This window comes from Heteronotia binoei, chromosome 3, assembly GCF_032191835.1.
Source record: "Heteronotia binoei isolate CCM8104 ecotype False Entrance Well chromosome 3, APGP_CSIRO_Hbin_v1, whole genome shotgun sequence".
NCBI classification, from domain to species: domain Eukaryota; kingdom Metazoa; phylum Chordata; class Lepidosauria; order Squamata; family Gekkonidae; genus Heteronotia; species Heteronotia binoei.
Window position 1 is genome coordinate 102828350 of NC_083225.1, and position 19857 is coordinate 102848206.

General features: G+C 41.7%; 1 protein-coding gene across 2 annotated transcripts in view; it reads right to left on the reverse strand.

Annotated features, from left to right (window-relative positions):
* Nucleotides 1–19857, reverse strand: part of EVA1C (eva-1 homolog C) — a 118149-nt gene that overhangs the window by 43249 nt on the left and 55043 nt on the right. For both annotated transcript variants that reach the window (XM_060234323.1, XM_060234324.1), the window contains exon 2: nucleotides 7925–8121. In XM_060234323.1, the coding sequence (XP_060090306.1) occupies nucleotides 7925–8121 (197 nt within the window). The remainder of the gene's footprint in view (nucleotides 1–7924; nucleotides 8122–19857) is intronic.

Sequence of the window (19857 nt, forward strand, 5' to 3'; positions counted from 1 at the left end):
ATAGAAATGGCAACAGGGTTTTAAGAGGCCCCCAAAAGATGAGATAACAGAGGAAATAGGGGTATAACCCCATCACCCAGCCTCCCTCATACTGGCTCAACTAAATTCACAACTGCAAATATGCAAGAAGACATAAAAGAAATGCAAAATACTCTATTAACAGCCATTTCACGACTGACTGACAAGGTAGACAATATAGGAGAACAAATGGCTGAAGTTAAGCTAGAACACCAAGAAAATAGAAATCAAACAGCAGAAACTAACAAGGCATTGAAAGCCTTAGATGATTAAGTGGCGAGTAACACTCAAAAGGTTGAACATTTGGAAAATAATCAAAAGCTGTATGACAGCAGATTTTTTCAGCTAGAAACAGACAGGGCAGCCTATATGTTGAGATTGCAAAATGTTCCGGAGATAAGTCTGAAGACCTACAGAAAATGGTAAACGAGACTTTTGCGGAAATTTTGCATGTGCCTTTGGGAAAAATGGAAGAAGAGATTGACCAACTTAAACGTGTACCATCAAGTTTTACTAAATGGAACCAATTACCCAGCGAAATCACATGAAACTTACAAGAAGAGTAACTAGAGATAACATCTTGAAACAGACAAGAGATAAACCAGTGGTAATAGCAGAGAATACCGTGAGAATTTTGAAAGAGGTATCGTGGGCTGTCAGACAGAAGAGGAGAGATTACCATACTCTGACAAACTTCTTGAGGGAGAAAGTACCTTATAGATGGCTGATGTCAGAAGGTTTACTGTTCACGTTTGAAGGCAAAAGACACAAAATTCACTCAATCTTCAATGCTGAAAACTTCCTGGAGAAATTTGGGAAGAAAGAAGAGAGAAGGAGGAAGGATGGTGGGCAAGAAGAAAGCTCCGAGGAAGAAGACTCAAGTGAGGCGAAGAAGTACCAAATGCGACTACGGATTAAAAAAGATAAAAAAGATAGTAATAAGAAGGACTCATAATGGCATCAATACTTTCCACTAATGTGAATGGAAATTCTCTGGTGAAGAGAAGGAAAGTTTTTAAATACCTAGCAAAATTGGAAGCTGATATTATTTGTTTACAAGAAACTTATATACTGACAAAAAATCAACATTTGTTGAAGAACAAAAAATTTTGTAATTAATTTGTTGCAACTGATATGAACAAAAAGAAGAGAGGCATAGGATCCAAATCTCTGCTCCAATCATGGCCCTCTGCTGGTTTGAATGATCCAATAACGTGCTTGCGCAGGAACCCTGAGTTGTATATAGTTGGCCCCATGGGCCCAGTTCTTCAGTCTTTCGGTGCAGCCCTATACTATGCTGTACCTAATAAAGAGCTACCACCTTTCTTCTTCCTTGCATTGAACCCACTGTATCAGGGGTGGCCAACGGTAGCTCTCCAGATGTTTTTTGCCTATAACTCCCATCAGCCCCAACCATTGGCCATGCTGGCTGGGGCTGATGGGAGTTGTAGGCAAAAAACATCTGGAGAGCTACCCCTGCACTATATTATAGATTTTATAGTCTGTTCTTATGCTGGGAATTTCTTAAATATTCTTTCAAACCTAGGAAATTATTACTGTTATCATAATCTTTGGACAAGAGAGTTCAGAGGAAAGATAAATTTAAATAATACTGGTATGTCCAGGCTGAAGAAAAATAGGTTGCTTACCTGTAACTGATGATCTTCGAGTGGTCATCTGTGCAGTCCCACACATGGGTTTTCTGTCTGGAATCGAACCCAACCTCAAAGAAGTCAAAGCTAGCCTAAGCATTAATTTTGGCACGCACTCCCCCTCAATCTGGGGAGCAGGCATTCACTGCGCATGCCTGGAGTGAGGGGGAGGTGCTCCACCCACCCAGTTTCTTCTAGCCGCTGTATATAAAAATTTGTTAGCAGAGAGGAGAATAAACCAGCAGCGGGGAAGGCTGGGCGGGCGTGTGTGACTGCACAGATGACCACGTGAAGATCATCAGTTACAGGTAAGCAACCTGTTTATCTTCATCGTGGTCTCTGTCCAGTACCACACATGGGTGACTGGTAAGCTTAAGTGCACGGAGGTGGGTGCTGGTGCTGTAATAGAAGAATACATGTTAAACATGCGTAAATGTAATAAGAAATATTGTACTCATGAGGCATGCAGCTGGGGTGTCAGTCAAAAATGGAGCAGAGTACAGCCTGCCCAAAGGATACGTCACACCAAGCACAAACGTCTAGGGCATAGTGCTTGGCAAACGTAGATGGAGATGACCAGACTGCGGCACCACAGATGACGTGGAGATGACATGGATGAAGGCTGATGACGTGGAGATGGCTTGAGTGGAATGAGCTCATAAGTGTTGAGGTATGGATTGTTTAGCCAACTGGTAGCATAAAGTAATGGCAGCTACAACCCACCTTGAAAACCTCTGAGTTGAGATTTTGTGCCCCTGCTTATGCATTCCATAAGCCACAAAAAGTCTAGAATTCTTACGGAAGGGACGTGTCCTTTCAATATAGAAAGCAAGGGCCCTGCATACGTCAAGATTGTGTAGGGTCTGTTGCCCCACGTCACTAGGTTTTTGAACAAATCAGGGCAGGGTGGTCGACTTTCCCAGATGGTAAGGTGAGACGACTTCTGGTAGAAATGCAGGGTCAGGGTGTAGAACCACTCTGTCATGGTGGAAGACAGTATAAGGGGAGTCCGACCAAAAGGCACAGACATTGCTGACTCTCCCGCCAGATGTGAGTGCTACCAGCAATGCTGTCCTCCAGGACAAGAGATGCAGTGGAATGGATGCCATTGGTTCAAAAGGGGGTTTCATCAGTTGGCTCAGAACAAGAGATAAACTCCGTGTAGGTTGCAGTTGCCGAATTGGAGGTTGAAGATGTAGAATGCCCTTTAGGAAGGCTCTTGTAGTGGGATGAGAAAAAAAAAGTGCGTCCTCCAATATGTGGATGAAGGGCTGAAATAGCGGCCAGGTGAACCTTCAAAGAGGAGTAAGCCAACCCTGAGTTTGAGAGAGATGATGGATCCAAAGACTCGGTAGCGATTATGTCTCCCGGTAATGATTCATGGATGCAGATGACCTCGTCGGTATAACGTCGGTGGGGGTCGAGAGTTCTGCGGGAACAGTCGGTGCCATCGATATCGAAACCAAGGTTGATACCGCTGAATGCGAGGTCGATGCCATGGTATGGTTGGAGGGTCTCAAGTCCGAGTGATGATCTGTCTTCGATGTAGATTTCGAAGGTGTCAACTCCAAGTATTGTTTTGACGAAGATTCCAAGTGGTGTTTCTTCTTGAAGTCGTCTGATTTTTTGGTGTGTTTTCCGGACTTATGCTTGCTGGGAGCCGATGCCACGGAAGCTGCCTGTCGAACCACATCCCTTTGCAGAGTTAGGGAAGGTGGCGAATTGTGGGACCCAGAAGCATGGGACGTTACAGGCCGTAGCGAAGACTCTAAGAGATGGCTCTTGAGTCTAACAGCACAATTTTTTCTGGCCTGCTTCCCGAACTGGCTACGGTGAACACAGGTATCGGTTCTGTGGGTCTCCCCCAAGCAAAATAAGCACAGAGTGTCTGTCTGTCGAGGGAATTTTGGTCCCACAGCGAGTACACTTTTTAAAAGTCGTTTTGGAGTTCGTCCCTTCCATACGCCCGGGTGGGGGGGGGGGAGAGGGAAGAGTGATAGTTAAAAAAGATAGTCTTTTTTTTTTTAACGATACCAGTCGAAGAGTAGAAATCACTGAGTTGAAGAAGGTAGACGAAGTTGAGAAGGCCAGATGACAATGAGGAGACGCAACCAGGTACCATAGGTCTTTTCCGAGCGGCGGTTAGAAAAAAACTGGGTAGGTGGAGCGCCTTCCCCTCGGTCCAGGCATGCGCAGTGGATGCCTGCTCCCCAGATCAAGAGGGAATGCGCGCCAAAATTAACGCTTAGGCTAGCTTTGAATTCTCTGAGGTTGGATTCAATTCCAGATGGAAAACTCGTGTGGGACTGCACAGACACCACGATGAAGATCAAATTTCCATACCTTTTGAGATGGGATCTTAATATAACAGGAGTACAATGCCTACTACTGTGTTCATATTACAGCTTTAAATGTCTACACTACAGGAGGGCTGTCAAAACAGACAGTTGGGGATATGGACCAAAGAATATGTAGCTTTTCTACCAGCTTTGTTATAATAAATTCTTTGCTATTCAGTATGCATATTATTGGCAGCAGGGCAGGTTTTGTTTTTTTGGGGGGGGGGGTTTGTTTTTTTTGTTTTTTGTTTTTTTAAGCAGGAACGCACAGGAACGCAGTTCCGTCTGGTTTGACACCAGGGGGTATGGCCTAATATGCAGCCCTGGTTGGCAGCCCTCAATAATCCTAGCTTGCACAGGGGACTATGTTTACCTTTTTTGAAAACAATATGGCTGCCCAAACACCTTTTTTTTTAACAGTGTGGCTGAACTAGAGATGCTGTGTTAACAACTTGTTAGTGCCAGTAGCAGTCCTCGCAAGGTTCAAGTACCTCCAGTTTCTGAATGAAAAAAAGTGTTTGTGCTTGAAATATTTAATCCAGGATAGTAGTTTGGACCCCCTTCTACCCAGGATAGTTTATTGGTGTTGAGAAGGGGTCCAATCAACTATCCTGAATTAAATATTTCAAGCACTTTTCCCCATTAAGCACAAACACTTTTTTCCTATTAAGAAACTGGAGGCACTTTAACCTTACAAAGACTGCTACTGGCACTTTAAATTTTTCAAAGCCCTCTGGGCTTATTAAATGGATACAAGACTTTGGAACTATGTGAATAAGAGTAGGATATGAACTCTGCAGACTTTTCATAGATTTTGGAAATAAAACATTAACACAAGAGACACTGATTATAAATATTTATTGAATATTGTATATTATAATGTTTGGTAATTATTAGTTCACAGTATTTCTTCTACATTAACCTATTTTGTTAATCTCTTTTTTGGTTGTGTGTTAACAACTTGGGTTAAACTACTGTGGAGCACCACTGAAGAGTCCTGTGGAGAAACGCCATCTTAGTCAATGTTGGTGCTTCATTGGGAGGGATCATTAAACTACTAAAGTAGGCTTTGGCCTAGCCTCCCTCCAACCCCTCCTCCCTTCCAGAGTTAAACCAGCGCCTCTAGGGGGAAAGCCTCCTAGAGGGGCAGGAAGTTCTTTTGTTCTTTTTATTTGAGTTAGGCAGGAAAAGGCAGTCCGCAGCTGGCGCTAAAGGAGAGAGGTTGGTAGCCTGGGCTCCTGCCTGTGGGGGTGGCCCCAAGGCAGTCATTCACAAGGTAAGGTAAGGTAAAGTAAAATTTTATTTGTATCCCGCCCTCCCCGCCTAAGCAGTAGGGCCAGTTTACACCAGGGATGAGCAGATGCGTTTAAATCCACCTTTATTTGTCCTCTGGTTGCTATTCAGGTGCTGTGCTAAACTTTTACATGTCACTGTTTTTGTTTTTTTTATTTTCTTTCTCTTCTTATTAAACATTTTTTTCCTGTGTTGAATGCTGGCAGTCAAACTCTGTACCACATAGATCCCGACCGCTTAGACCACGCTGCTTTATGAAGGGGGCCCCGGGGAAGGCATGCAGTTGGATAAGGTGCCAATCCTCCAGGGGTTCCCCGAAGAAGCGCTGTGGTCTCTGTGATACCCAAGTACAGGGTGGCAGAGGACCTTGAGGCCTGGCCTCATAGCTGGAGAGGGGGATTGGGAGTCCTGTTCCTCTCAATCTGAACCCCTAGACTGAGCAGGTGGTGGCAGCGAGCCCAAGTGGCCAAAGGAGAAATAGCTCCCTCCAGGAGTTGGTGACTCAATAGGGAGTTGACGGGACCGGGTCTGAAGGCAGAATCGGGCCGGTTCCGTCACAAATCCATTACATGAAACTCCATCAAAAGTAGCAGATTGGCAGAGACAAATGAACGTTTTTGCTGGTGGGTGTGGAATGGATTTTAACAAGCACTCCCATCGTTTAAGATTGTTCTGTTCCATTCTGTTAGGATAGAACAGGAACTGGACATTTCATATATCATTAAGTGCATGGCCAGACTTTCAATCTGGATTATATCTTGCTTCTATGAGGTTAATAGCTGATCTAATCAGAGGCACCCCACCACTCAATCTACCTTGGGAATCTCTTTGTGTCATTGCTCAAAAGCATAATTAGCAAAATAGGTATTTTAAAAGTATATACTTTAAATGCGTATTGTTTAAAATATTATACACCACAATAAAATATAAAATTTTTAAAAGCAGACATATTTATGATATGAGGAATCCTATATCCCTGCAAAATATATAGTGCTAATTCATAGTGTTATTTTATTTAGCATAATTTAGCAGCATCTGGATCGAGGCGGTTTGGCAGTGCTGATGTTGTTAGACCTGTCGGCGGCGTTCAACACGGTCAACCATCAGTTGCTGGTCCACCGCCTTGCCAATGCAAGGATTCAGGGGTTGGCCTGCAATGGCTCTCCTCTTTTCTCTTCTGTCGGGGACAAAGAATGGTGATCGGGGGACAATCGTCCCAGAGTCATCCGCTTAATTGTGGGGTGCCTCAGGGGGCAGTGCTCTTGTTTAATATTTATATGCACCCCCTTGCCCAGATTGTCCGGAGATATGGGCTGGGTTGCCATCAGTACGCTGAGGACACCCAGCTCTATCTACTGATGGATGGCCGGCCAGCCTCTTTCCCAGAAAATTTAGTCTTGGCGTTGCAAGCCATGGTTTAGGCTGAGTCATCTGAAGCTGAATCCGACGAAGACAGAGGTCCTTTGCCTGAATCATGACGGTCTGGGAAGGGAAATCCCTCTACCAGCTTTTGATGGGGCGCCACTGATATCGGCACCCAAAATCAGAAGCTTGGGGGTGCTGCTGGAGCCCACATTGGCAATGGAGGCCCTGATAGCAGCCATTGCAAAATCCTCCCTCTTTCATGGATACTATAGTTGGCCCCTTCCTTGAGCACAGCGACCTGGCAACTGTGATCCATGCAATGGTCACCTCGAGACTAGACTACTGCAATGCCCTCTACATGGGGTTGCCCTTGTCTTGTATCCGGAAACTGCAGTTGGTGCAGAATGCGGCAGCCAGACTGTTATTGGGTCTCTCTATATGGGAGCACATACAGCCAAGGCTGTGGGAACTGCACTGGCTACCAATAGTATTCCGGATTCGCTACAAGGTGACAGTTATCACCTTTAAAGCCCTACATGGCCGAGGACCTGTCTACCTTAGGGACCGTCTCTTCCCACATGTTCCTCAGATCTGGAACGCAGAACTTATTGTCAATCCCAGGGCCGAGGGAGGGGAGACTGAAGGCTTCTCAATTGCAGTCCTCCACTGGTGGAACAAACTTCCAGAAGAAGGGCCTTGAGGGACCTTGCTCAGTTTCGCAGGGCCTGTAAAACAGTCCTATTTCGACTTGCTTTTAGCTGAATTATAGTATAAGTAGATGCCCAACATCGCTGAACTTAATGAAATCAACACTAGCACTAAAATTGTTTTAAATCATTTTAAACTGTTTTAAAATTATCTAATTGGTATTAATTAATTGTTAAAACTTTTATTGTTTATTTACTGTTTTATTGTTTTAGTTTGACTGTTGTGAGCTGCCCTGAGCCTGCTTCGGCGGGGAGGGCGGGATATAAATCTGAGAAATAAATAAATAAATAATAGTATATATTAGCGCTGTATATTTTGCAAGGACATAGGATTCTACCTTTGAGCAATGCTGATAACAGGGTATAAAATTACAAGGCCCTGAAAAGTAAAAACCCATTCAGCTGCAAACCCGAACAATCTTGCCTATTGTAATGTGCTCAATTGCACACAGCTGTGAACATGAGTCAATCTTGCCTTTACTTTGGATTTTAATAAATATGAGCTATTGAACTACTTGAAGTTTCAAAAAAAAATTGCAATATGTAATACCTGCAAGGTAGTAGATGCAACACAGTTTAAAGGTGCTTTCATCATGGCTTCAGGCTGCTGTGCATTACACATTTGGTAAGCTTGCCCATAATATGCTGACTGGATACTTATTGTTGAATGTCGAGGACACTGCAGACTCAAATGATCACCATCGCAGGCATACACAGTGTGATTTTGCAGAAGTTTGGTTAAGTAACCTGGAAAATATTTAGCTGTGTTACATTGAATGAGGACATAATTTTCCGCTGCCTGAAGATAAATAAAAACTGTAATAATCTTTTGGTTTTATTGTAAACAACTTTACGTGTAACCCAAGAATCTGTCTTTACAAGCTACCTCATTTTGCAGTTCATGAGATTAATAATTTAATGCTGGAGCTCTAGTACTTTGAGAAAGACTGGCTTCTGAAAATAGTTGCACTCACTAGAGTTTGAGGTGCTTTTTTTCGGGGGGGGGGGGTTGTGTTTTGCATCGCATGGCAGAGAACTTATTGGCTTCTGGCACCCTGTCATGAACTCCTCCTATCAGCTCAGTGACTCAGAGTGTTCATGGGAGGAACCTGATGAGCCAAGGTCAGTGGCTGAGGAGGGCAAGAAGCACCAGGGAGAGCCCAGCAGCACTGCAAATGTGTTGAACTGACAATGATCCACTAGCACCAGAGGTCGCCCTGTCAGAGCCTGCAAGAGAAATCTCACCACAAGCTCCTGAGACAATCGCCAACTCAAACCTGGGCTTGTAGCTTCCCAGGATACTCTCTCACTCGGCAAAAGCAGCAGCAGAAGCCCTGGGCTCAGGTGGCACAGAGGGGGCGAAGAGCCAGACTGGCTGCACACAACCCAACTGTTGAGGTAGACCAGTGATCTCATGGTGGTGCTTTCATGCAGCATCCTGACCAGAGCACAGCACAGCCTCAGGAATTCCAGCACCTGCCTACAGTGTAAATGGGGTCAATCATCTTTCAGCCTATTTAGGCTGAGGCCTGGGAAGACAGCCTCGCTGGATCAATGGGTCCACAAGGTGCAAGCCAATGTTACTTCCTTGCAGGGCTTTTTTTTGTAGAAAAAAGTCCACCTGGAACTCATTTGCATATTAGGTCCCACCCCCTGACATCAAGCCTGCTGGAACTGCATTCCTGTACGTTCCTCCTCAAAAAAGGAGCTGTGCCTCCCTGCAGTGCATTTGAAAGGTTTACTGCCTTAATATGAAGGTTCCCTGATGGACATATCCTTCATGAATTTGTCCAACTCTCTTTTCAAATCAGAATTTTAATGTCTAATTACCTTTTCACTGCCATTACAGTCTCATATTTTATAACCACCTCAAACCCAAGATCTCTTTCTTGGAGACTCCTAATCAATTCAAATCCCATCAGATTATGTGTGAAGCAGAAGTTCTTTTTGCACTGATGTACATAAACCTTTACAGTTACTTAATCTGAACTTCATTTGACATTTTGTTGCCCAGTCACCTAATTTAGAGAGCATCTTTTGGAGATCCTCACAGTCTTCTTGTGTGTCATTTGCAAACCTGGTTGCATCACTGATAACCCTGGCTTCATACCATTTATGAATAAGTTAAATAACACTGGTCCAAATAATGACCCCAATGGTCCCCAATGCTTTCTTCCTGAAGATCACAGATCTCCAGTGGACTGTGACATGTATTATGCATAAATGCACACAGCTGTAATGCATTTCTGCAGCTGAGCCTCTGTGGTCCTGCTTGTTCACCATGTAATGTTAATCAAGGCAACAAAGAAATGGGATTTAACCCTTCAACTCCACTCAGTTTCACGAATTGAAACTGGACTTTCTGCAATGCTATCATGACACAACCATGTTGATTAGCATGCCTTTGGTAAAGGACTTTCTAAAATATAATGATTACCAGATCAATCCTACATTCAAGCTTGTGGTCACTTTGAAGAATTTGAAAAAGTTGGTAGGGCAGGACATTATTGTGGAATGAATGCTTATTTTTCCAGTAAACCTTAATCATCTATATGTTTAATCATTTTATTTTAAATGATACTTGCCATTTAACCTAATTTCAGTCCCATTTACCTGAGGTCAAAATCAGGTTAATGGGTAAGGAAATCCAAATGACAGCTATGATTTTTACAAAGAGATGCATGACTGATGCTCTAATTTGCTACATTGAAATTTTGCCTCTAGAAATGTTCTGTTTCAACTTGTACAGTTTTTATCCACTCTGAAATGCCTATGAATGTACCAGAAAATTTAAAGAAGCACTAAGATGATGAAGACAAAATATGAATGTTAATACTTCAACAAGTTCATAAAATTAATTGTTGAAGTATTAAAATTACACATACACTTTATCAAAAACAGAACAAACTAATAAACAAGTCATACCCCAAAATCAATATTGGCAACTTTATAGTAATATAACAAAAACATATTTGTCAGTAATGTTCCCACCCATTACCTTCACATACACACTCCTTCAACCCTGAGATGCTAAATCTGGGTATACACAAGTCCATGTGTGAGGTAGTATTTTGTAAAAGGGGTCAGGCTAAACAGATAGACAGGAGAATCAGGCATAATAATAATAATAATAATAATAATAATAATAATAATAATAATAATAATAATAATAATAATAATAATAATAATATTTTTTATTTATATCCCGCCCTCCCCACCTCGGCAGGCTCAGGGCGGCTAACAACATTTTATAAAAACATACAGTAGTTAAAAGCCTTTAAATTTAACAATATAAAACATTAAACACTAAACTTAACAACATTAAAACCAATCCAATGAGTACAGTTATTCAGCGGTATAGGTCTTCAAACCGCATTGGCGGATCCTTAATTACCGATCTTCTTAGCAGTCCAAGTGTGCAAGCTTAAAAAGGGCGGTCTTGCAGGCCCTGCGGAACTGATCAAGGTTCCGCAGGGCCCGCACCTCTTCGGGGAGTCGGTTCCATAGGGTAGGGGCCGCGATTGAGAATGCCCGTGCCCTAGTATTCTGGTATTTAATCTCCTTCGGCCCAGGGATGGTCATTAGATTTTTCCCAACTGACCTCAGTGCTCTCTGGGGTTCATATGGGGAAAGACGGTCCCTCAGGTAGGCAGGTCCTCGGCCATATAAGGCTTTAAAGGTAATGACCAACACTTTGTACTGGACCCGGTATATGATCGGCAGCCAGTGCAGTTCACGTAGCCCCGGCTGTATATGTTCCCGTTTTGGGAGTCCCAACAACAGCCTGGCCGCCGCGTTCTGCACTAGCTGCAGTCTCCGAGTCCGGCACAGAGGTAGCCCCAAGTAGAGGGCATTACAGTAGTCTAGTCTTGAGGTGACCGTTGCGTGGATCACTGTTGCGAGGTCCCGGCACTCAAGAAAAGGGGCTAACTGCCTTGCCCGCTTCAGATGGAAGAATGCTGACTTGGCAGTGGCTGCTATCTGGGCCTCCATCGATAATGAAACAGGAGTGAAATGAGAAAGGGCAAAAGGGGGTAAAATGAGCCTTTGGGAAGTCTGAGATATCAAGTAGAAAGAGATAAGTGAACTGATGGCCAGGTGCGGGTTGAGAATGAAGAAAGACAGAGAAAGGTTTTCCAGAGCACAGCTTCAAGACTCACAGGGGTGGAGGGACAGACCTGGAGAAAAATGGAACCCTTAAATGCTAGGTAAAAGAGGAGGGTCCTACGCCTTATGTAGCTTAGAATGCCAGGTTGTCTCAGCTGCTCTGGTTATTCATTTGTGGTCCTAAGGGCAGGGGAAGAAGTCAGTAAGAAGAAAAGGGGAGGTACAGGGACAGATGTACACAGAGACCAATATGGCCAAACAGGCTACTGATTTACTGATTACAGCAGGAGCTCCGGCATGACATAGGCCATGGATCCAGGCATCACCCAACCCAGCTATCAACCAATGAAACCGCATCTCCATTCCTCTAGCTGGGGGTAAACCTAGAATGGCAAGTCAGTGGACCCACATGGGTGCAAACCTCTGCATGGTTCTGTTGACTCCTGGGAAGTAGAGCTGGGCAACAGTTCCCAATCTGGGCATCTCACTGGAGGGTCTACCCTGAGTTCCCTTAAGGTGGTCACCACCTAGGGGAGGCAGGCATGCAGGTACAGACTCTCCCACAAATGGATCCAGTCCAATGCCTGAAACTGACCTTAGGAAAAATACAAAGAGCTCCATGGTATTGGGTACCAGCTAAAGGTGAAAACCTACTTGTATTTATTATACGTGATAGTAAAATTCTGGTATAATTTTCATACTATTGTTTTCCACTGTTTTCTCCTTTAGCTGAAACTGACCTAAGGCTGTGAGAAGAATTAGACACAACCAAGCAAAGACTGTGCAAAACTACACACAACTGAGGGAGAGGAGGAGGGATTGCTGGAACCAACCATGCAGCCTGGCCTAAAAAGGATTGGGGGAGCAGACCAGGAGGAAAATCTCACTTCTTGTTTCTTGGCTCCATCCCCCAAGTCTTCCCAGATGCCAGTGATAGGCTGGCCACTGGAATTCCTGCCAAACCCCCACCCCCACTCAGGAGGCTCACAACCATGGAAATGAAGTCGTAGCTGTAAGTATAAAATCTGCCTTTTCCTGGTCCTGCTTCCAATCCTGTGGTTGCAAAATGACCCCAGGTAAATTCTCTGAGATGCAGAGGCACATGAAGAGGAAACGGAAAGGAAAGGTAAATACAGTCAAAACCCTTGGAGAAGCTTGGAGGCTATTTAAAAATACAATCCTAGAAGCTCAGATAAAATATATACCACAAGTTAGGAAAGGTACAAACAGGTATAAGAGAACGCTTGCATGGTTAACAAACTAAGTAATGGAAGCTGTAAAACGTAAGAAGGACTCCTTTAAGCGGTGGAAAGCTAGTCCAAGTGAAATTAATAAAAGGGAACACAGGCAATGGCAAATCAAATGCAAGACTGTGATGAAGCAGGAAAAGGGGACTATGAGGAACATATTGCAAAAAACATAAAGACCAACAATAAAAATTTCTTCAAATATATTAGAAGCAGGAAACCAGCCAGGGAGGCAGTGGATGACCAAGGGGTCAAAGGATTACTGAAGGAGGATAGGGAAATGGCTGAGAAACTGAATGCATTTTTTGCCTCCGTCTTCACTGTGGAAGATGAGAAGTGTTTGCCTGCTCCGGAACCACTTCTATTGGAAGGGGTGTTGAAAGACCTGAGCCAGATTGAGGTGACAAGAGAGGAGGTCCTACAACTGATGGATGAATTAAAAACTAATAAGTCACCAGGTCCGGATGGCATACATCCAAGAGTTCTGAAAGAACTCAAAGTTGAACTTGTGGATCTCCTGACAAAAATATGTAATCTTTCATTGAGACAGGCTGCAGCTCCCTAGCAAGGGGGATTTATTTTTCACTGTTCAGGGTATTAAAGACCTCTCTGGGGGGGACTATGCCCATTAACCTTAGTCAAAGGTTAACCCAAGACGACGTTTTAATTCCTTTAGCTGTTGATTTCGATCTAGGAGGAGGCAGGGAGCTGCCTTCTTCAGATCTTGAGATCCAGCGAATAGAGGAATCGTCAGCCATCGTCTGCAGTGGAATTTAAGTCATTAATTTGACTTAAGCCTGTCGGAATCCAAACACTTAAAGACGGACTGATTTTAATTGCAAGATAACTAAGCCGAAGTGTCAGAAGAAAGAACATCTGGTTAAGGTACTTTAATCTATTCTTATCTCTACTCCAAGAGACCTTGGACATTATTTAAACACTGTGTGGATTATAAACAGATGAAGTTGAAGCATAACTGAATAAAGATAATTACCGTATTTTTTGGACCATAAGATGCACTTTCCCCCCAAAAAAAAGTGTGTGGGGGGAGTGTGTGTGTCTTATGGAGCGAAGGGACGACAGGGCGTACCTTCCTCCGGGGGGGGGGGGGGGGTGATCCGCTGCCTCCGCCTCCGATCCCGCCGCTTCCCCCGCGCCTGCTTGCCTGGCTCCAGCTCTGCTTCCAGCAAGCGCTGGGATCGCTCCACGCTGCCCCCACCGCAAACCCAGCGCTTCGCGAGCGCCGGCTGCGGAGGGGGCGGTGTGCTTCCTCCGTGCCTGTCTGCCTGGCTCCAGCTCTGACGCTTAAAGCAAGCGCCGGGATCGGAGGGCAGAGGGAGCGATCCTGGCGCTTGCTGTAAGCGTCAGAGCTGGAGCCAGGCAGACAGGCACGGAGGAAGCACGCCGCCCCCTCCGCAGCCGGCGCTTGCGAAGCGCTGGGTTTGCGGTGGGGGCAGCGTGGAGCGATCCCAGCGCTTGCTGGAAGCAGAGCTGGAGCCAGGCAGGCAGGCGCGGGGGAAGCGGCGGGATCAGAGACGGAGGCAGCAGATCGCCCCCCAGGAGGAAGGTGCGTCCTATGGTCCGGAGCGCCTTATGGAACGAAAAATATGGTACCTTGTTAAATCTGAACTCTGAAACTTTGAAAGTAAAAAGGCTGTAGCAGAATCTGAAAATAAAAGAGGGAGTTGTTGTGACGGACTGTGGTCTGCGGTTGGTGACGTGTAAAGAAGATCGCTCCTTGTTGTGTATTCACTCCTACAAACTGTTGGAATTTAAACAGACTGAACTGAACTAAGGCATAACTGAAAGAAAATTCAGCCTGGTAAAACTGGATGTTGTTAAATTAATAGCCTCGAAAGATATTTGAGAAAAGGACAAATTGTTTTGAATACTTGTGGCTGTGGTTTCTTCACGAATCTCAAAGACTGCGATACTAGACACGAGATCGGAGCAAACTGCACCAGGAAGTAAAAGGGGCTGGCCAATAATATAAAGTCTGTAAGGATTACAGAAGCTGTGACATTTGACATTTGAACCAGGAAGGAATTAAGACCAAGATCAGGAAAGACCTCTCTAGAACTGAACTTTACCATAGAGAAACAAGGATTGCCATTTTAAAAGGGAGAAAAACTGTCAAATTTGTTAAAAATCAATATCTCTGCTTAGGAAGATAGGAGGAAAACGAAATTAGTCTCATTTGAAAAAGTATGTTCTAAGCTATTGGACTGGGTGTTGAATTTTAATTGGCGAATTTTTTAAGGTTTGGTGACTTTTTATATGTCAGAAGGGAGAGTAACTCATGCAAGGGCTTACTCATTTGACAAGATGCAATCCCAATTTGACTCTCTGGAATCGAAAATGTTAAACGCTATGGACAAAATGCAAATGGCAATGAAAAAAGAATTCAAAAAAGAAGTTGGAGATCTTAGAAAAGATATAGAGGGTTTCAAGGATGAGATAAAAAATAAAGTTAAAGAGGTAGAGGGAAAAGTGGATACACATGCCTCTATCTTGTTAAAACTTCAAGAGAAAGTTACAATACATGATTGCAAGTTGATGGAAACACAAGTTTGTCTGAGAGGGGTGCCTGAAAAGGAAGAGGCAGATTTAATGGGATATATGGTGAACATTATAACTGAATATCTAGAGGAAGACCCTGACAAATTTAGGAGTATGCTGGATGGTGCCTACAGAGTCAACTCAGCATATGCGAAGGATAAAGACCTGCCAAAAGAATTGTTATAAGACTAAGATCAAAAGATTTGGCAGGAAAAATTTTGAGCAAAGGTTTCCAAAAAGCTTGGGCCATAGAAGGGAGCAAAATTAAAATAATGAAAGAGCTACCAAGACAAGTGATTAGCGATAGGAAGAAATACAAGAAGTTAACTGACCAGCTGCGTGCAGAGGGCACAAGATATAGATGGATAATACCTGAAGGTCTTGGATTTAAACAACATGGGAAAAGGATCACAATAAGGAGTGAACAAGAGATGCATAGCTTTTTTGAAGAGAACAAAGAATCAACATCATAATGGAGTAAAAACTATTATCTTGGAATATAAATGGACTAAATTCACCCCAGAAAAGAAGAAGAACTTTTCATTGGATTAAAAAACAAAAATGCAACATAATCTGTTTACAGGAGGTTCATATACAACGCAAAGACAGTAAATTTTTGTGGAATAGAAATTTGGGGCTGGAATTTTTTTCATTAGCAGAACAAAAGAAAAGAGGGGTAGTCTTTTATATCAAAGAACAACTTGAGCCAAAACTAATATTTAAAGATAAAGAAGGAAGATATATTGCTGTAGAAGTGACAATTGAGGCGAAAAAAACGTTATTATTAGGATTATATACGCCCAACGGAGCGAAAGATAAATTCTTTAAAGACATAAATCGACAACTGGATGAAAAGACATATGATCAGGTTTTGATGATGGGTGATTTTAATGGGACAATACAAAATAATATTGACAGATCAAGCCAAAAGAAGAATGACAAAGAAGGAAAGCTACCAAATTCTTTCTTTGAGTTGATTAAACAGGAGAACTTAGAAGACATTTGGAGAAAGTTTAACCCCGACGTAAGAGACTATACATTTTTCTCAGCGAGACATAACTCTTTCTCTAGAATAGACATGTTATGGGGTTCCCAAAGCTTGGGCCTCATAACAAAAAAAATTGAGATTCTACCAAAGGTTTGGGCGGACCATAATCCAATATGTTGGTCTACAAAATTGCAAAAGAAAATAAGAAGATGGAGAATTAATGAGGATTTACTACAAGACAAAGACATTGTGGCATTCTTAGAAAAGGAGATTGCAGCATTCTTCCAAATAAATGAAATGGATGATATGGAATTTCAAACAGTATGGGACACTTATAAAGCAGTAATGAGAGGACTATTAATTACATTGAACAATAAAGATAAAAGAGCAAAGAAGAAAGGTTGTCAGCATTGCAAAATGAAATAAAAAAAAAAGGGATTTGAAAAAAAGGCCAGGGAAAAAGAAATTAATAAAAGAAATTACGATATTACAATCCCAAGTTAAGCACTTGCTGAACAAAGAATTAGAATGGAATTTAAAAAGTCTGAAACAGAAATTGTTTGAAAGTGCGAATAAACCCTGAAAATACTTGGCCTGGCAACTGAAGAAAAAGAAAGAAAATAAAACCATAAATAAAATTATGGTAAATGGGAAAGCAATAGTAGATCAAGAAGGAATCAAAAGAGAATTTTTTAAATATTATGCAAACTTATTTAAAGGTATGAACATTAAGAAAGAAAAAGTGGAAGAGTATCTACGGAATATCCAAGTGGCACCTTTGACTGAGTATATGAAAAAGACTTTAAATGATCCAATAGAGAAAATTGAAATAGAAGCAGCAATAAAAGCAATGAAAGAAGGCAAAGCCCCAGGGCCAGATGGATTTACATCAAAATTCTACAAAACTCTTAAAGATGAAATAACACCCAAACTGATGAAATTGTTAAATACGATAAGAGAAGAAGGGAAAATTCCAAGTACTTGGAAGGAAGCTGTAATTTCTTTGATTCCTAAAGATATCACAAATGTAAAGAATTATAGACCAATTTCATTGTTGAATAATGACTATAAGATTTATTCAAGAATTTTAGCAGAACGATTGAAGCAATATTTGATCAATTTTATAAACAAAGACCAAGCCGGATTTCTTCCTAAAAGACAAATAAGAGACAATGTAAGAGCTGTTATTAATGTTGTGGAATACTATGAGAAGCATCCAGCAAAGGAAGCGGCCTTATTTTTTGTGGATGCAGAAAAAGCCTTTGACAATTTGAACTGGGATTTTATGTTTGCGGTAATGGAAAAAATAAACTTAGGGGAACAATTTATAAAAATGACAAGAGCAATATATATGGACCAACAAGCAAAATTGTGCATAAATGCAGATCTTACCAAAGAATTGAAAGTAAGTAAAGGAACAAGGCAAGGATGTCCGTTATCACCATTGTTGTTTATAATGACCCTTGAAATTTTGTTACAACAAATACAAAAGGATAAAGAAATAGAAGAACTAAAAATTAGAAGATTCTCTTATAAATATAAAGCTTTTGCAGATGATATAGTGTTCATATTAGAGAATCCGATTCAAGTATCACCATTGCTGTTAGCCAAGATAAAAGAGTATGGAGAGTTAGCAGGACTATATATAAACAAAGAGAAATCGAAATTCTTATGTAAAAACATGCAACCAAATAAAATAAAAGAATTGCAAAAGGTGACGGGTTGTGAGGTCATTACTAAAGTCAAATATCTTGGAATAGAGATAACAATGAAGAATATTGACCTATTCAAAAATAATTATTAAAAACTGTGGTGTAAGATGGACAAGGATTTGATGAAATGGAATAGGCTTAACTTGTCCTTACTGGGCAGGATAGCTGCAATTAAGATGAATATTTTGCCAAGAATAATGTATTTGTTTCAAACTATCCCGATTGTAAAAGATGCCAAACAATTTAACAAATGGCAAAGGAAGATTTCTGACTTTATATGGGCCGGAAAGAAACCAAGGATTAAGATGAAGATTTTAATAAATGCCAAAAAGAGAGGTGGTTTTCAACTCCCGGATTTAAGATTGTATCATGATGCGGTTTGTTTGACATGGATCAAAGATTGGATAATGCTGTTAGATAAAAAACCTTGATGGTTAGAGGCCCATGGGAATAAATTTGGCTGGCACGCGCACATGTGTTATGGGAAGAATAAAATGGACGGTCTTTTCTCTCACCATTATATCAGATATAGTTTACTAAATACTTGGATAAAATATAAGAAATATGGGGACGAGAGGAAACCGCTGTGGATAGTGCCAGCAGAAGTAATAAAAATAACAGCTGAATCCGATGAAGAAAGAGAGATGTCATATAATCAACTGCTCAAGATTCAAGGAGACAAAATTGAATTAAAATCCTCAGAAGAGCTAAATAATAAGTACGATTGGTTTCAAATGCAACAAATCAAAAGCTTGATGGAAAATGATATTAAATTGGAGGGAATCAGATGAGAACAAACAGAACTGGAAAGGGTCCTGCTTGGAGATAACGAAAAATTGATATCAAAAGTATACAAATTATTATTGAAATGGTCTACAGAAGAAGAAGTAGTAAAGTCTCAAATGGTCAAACGGGCAATCAATGTGAATAGAGAAATACAAATGGATACGTGGGAGCACCTTTGGAAGAACTCGATGAAGATCTCAACTTGTCAGAGTATTAAAGAGAACTGTTTTAAGATGATGTATAGGTGGTATATGGCTCCAAAAAAGTTGGCTAAGATGAGTAAAAAGATGTCGGATAGGTGTTGGAAATGTAAAAAACATGAAGGTTCTTTCTTTCATATGTGGTGGACTTGTGAAAAAGCGAAAGAGTACTGGAAGATGATACAACAAGAAATCTCCAAAATTTTGGGTTATGACTTCAAGAAAACTGCAGAGACGTTCTTGCTTGGATTACAATTAGAAAAATTTCCAAAGGAAGACAGGACTTCAATTTGGTACTTGCTATCAGCTGCCAGGACATTGTATGCACAGCTATGGAAACAAGAAAAAATACCAGAGAAATGGGACTGGACTATAAAAGTTTTATCGTGGAGTGAGATGGACAAACTAACTAGAACTCTAAGAGACTATGATATAGATATATTCAAAAAGGAGTGGAAGAAATTTAAAGGATATATGGAGAAAGAGTGGAATGTAAAAAGACATTGGACAATTTTTTAGCATTAATGAGAGAAAAAAAATTTATATTGAACTTTGATCAGTTAGTAGTACCTTTAGTATTGAACTTAAATCTATAACTTCGGGGAAGTCAACATTGGAGGGAGGGGGGATTGAAATACCATATGGGTTAGTACTGAAAGTTTATAATTAAGATTTGTAACCATATGTTATCAATAAATTGTTAAAACACAAAAAATATGTAATCTTTCATTGAAATCTGCCTCCGTTCCTGAGGACTGGAAGGTAGCAAATGTCACCCCCATCATTAAAAAGGGTTCCAGAGGAGATCCGGGTAACTACAGGCCAGTCAGTCTGACTTCAATACCAGGAAAGTTGGTAGAAACCATTATCAAGGACAGAATGAG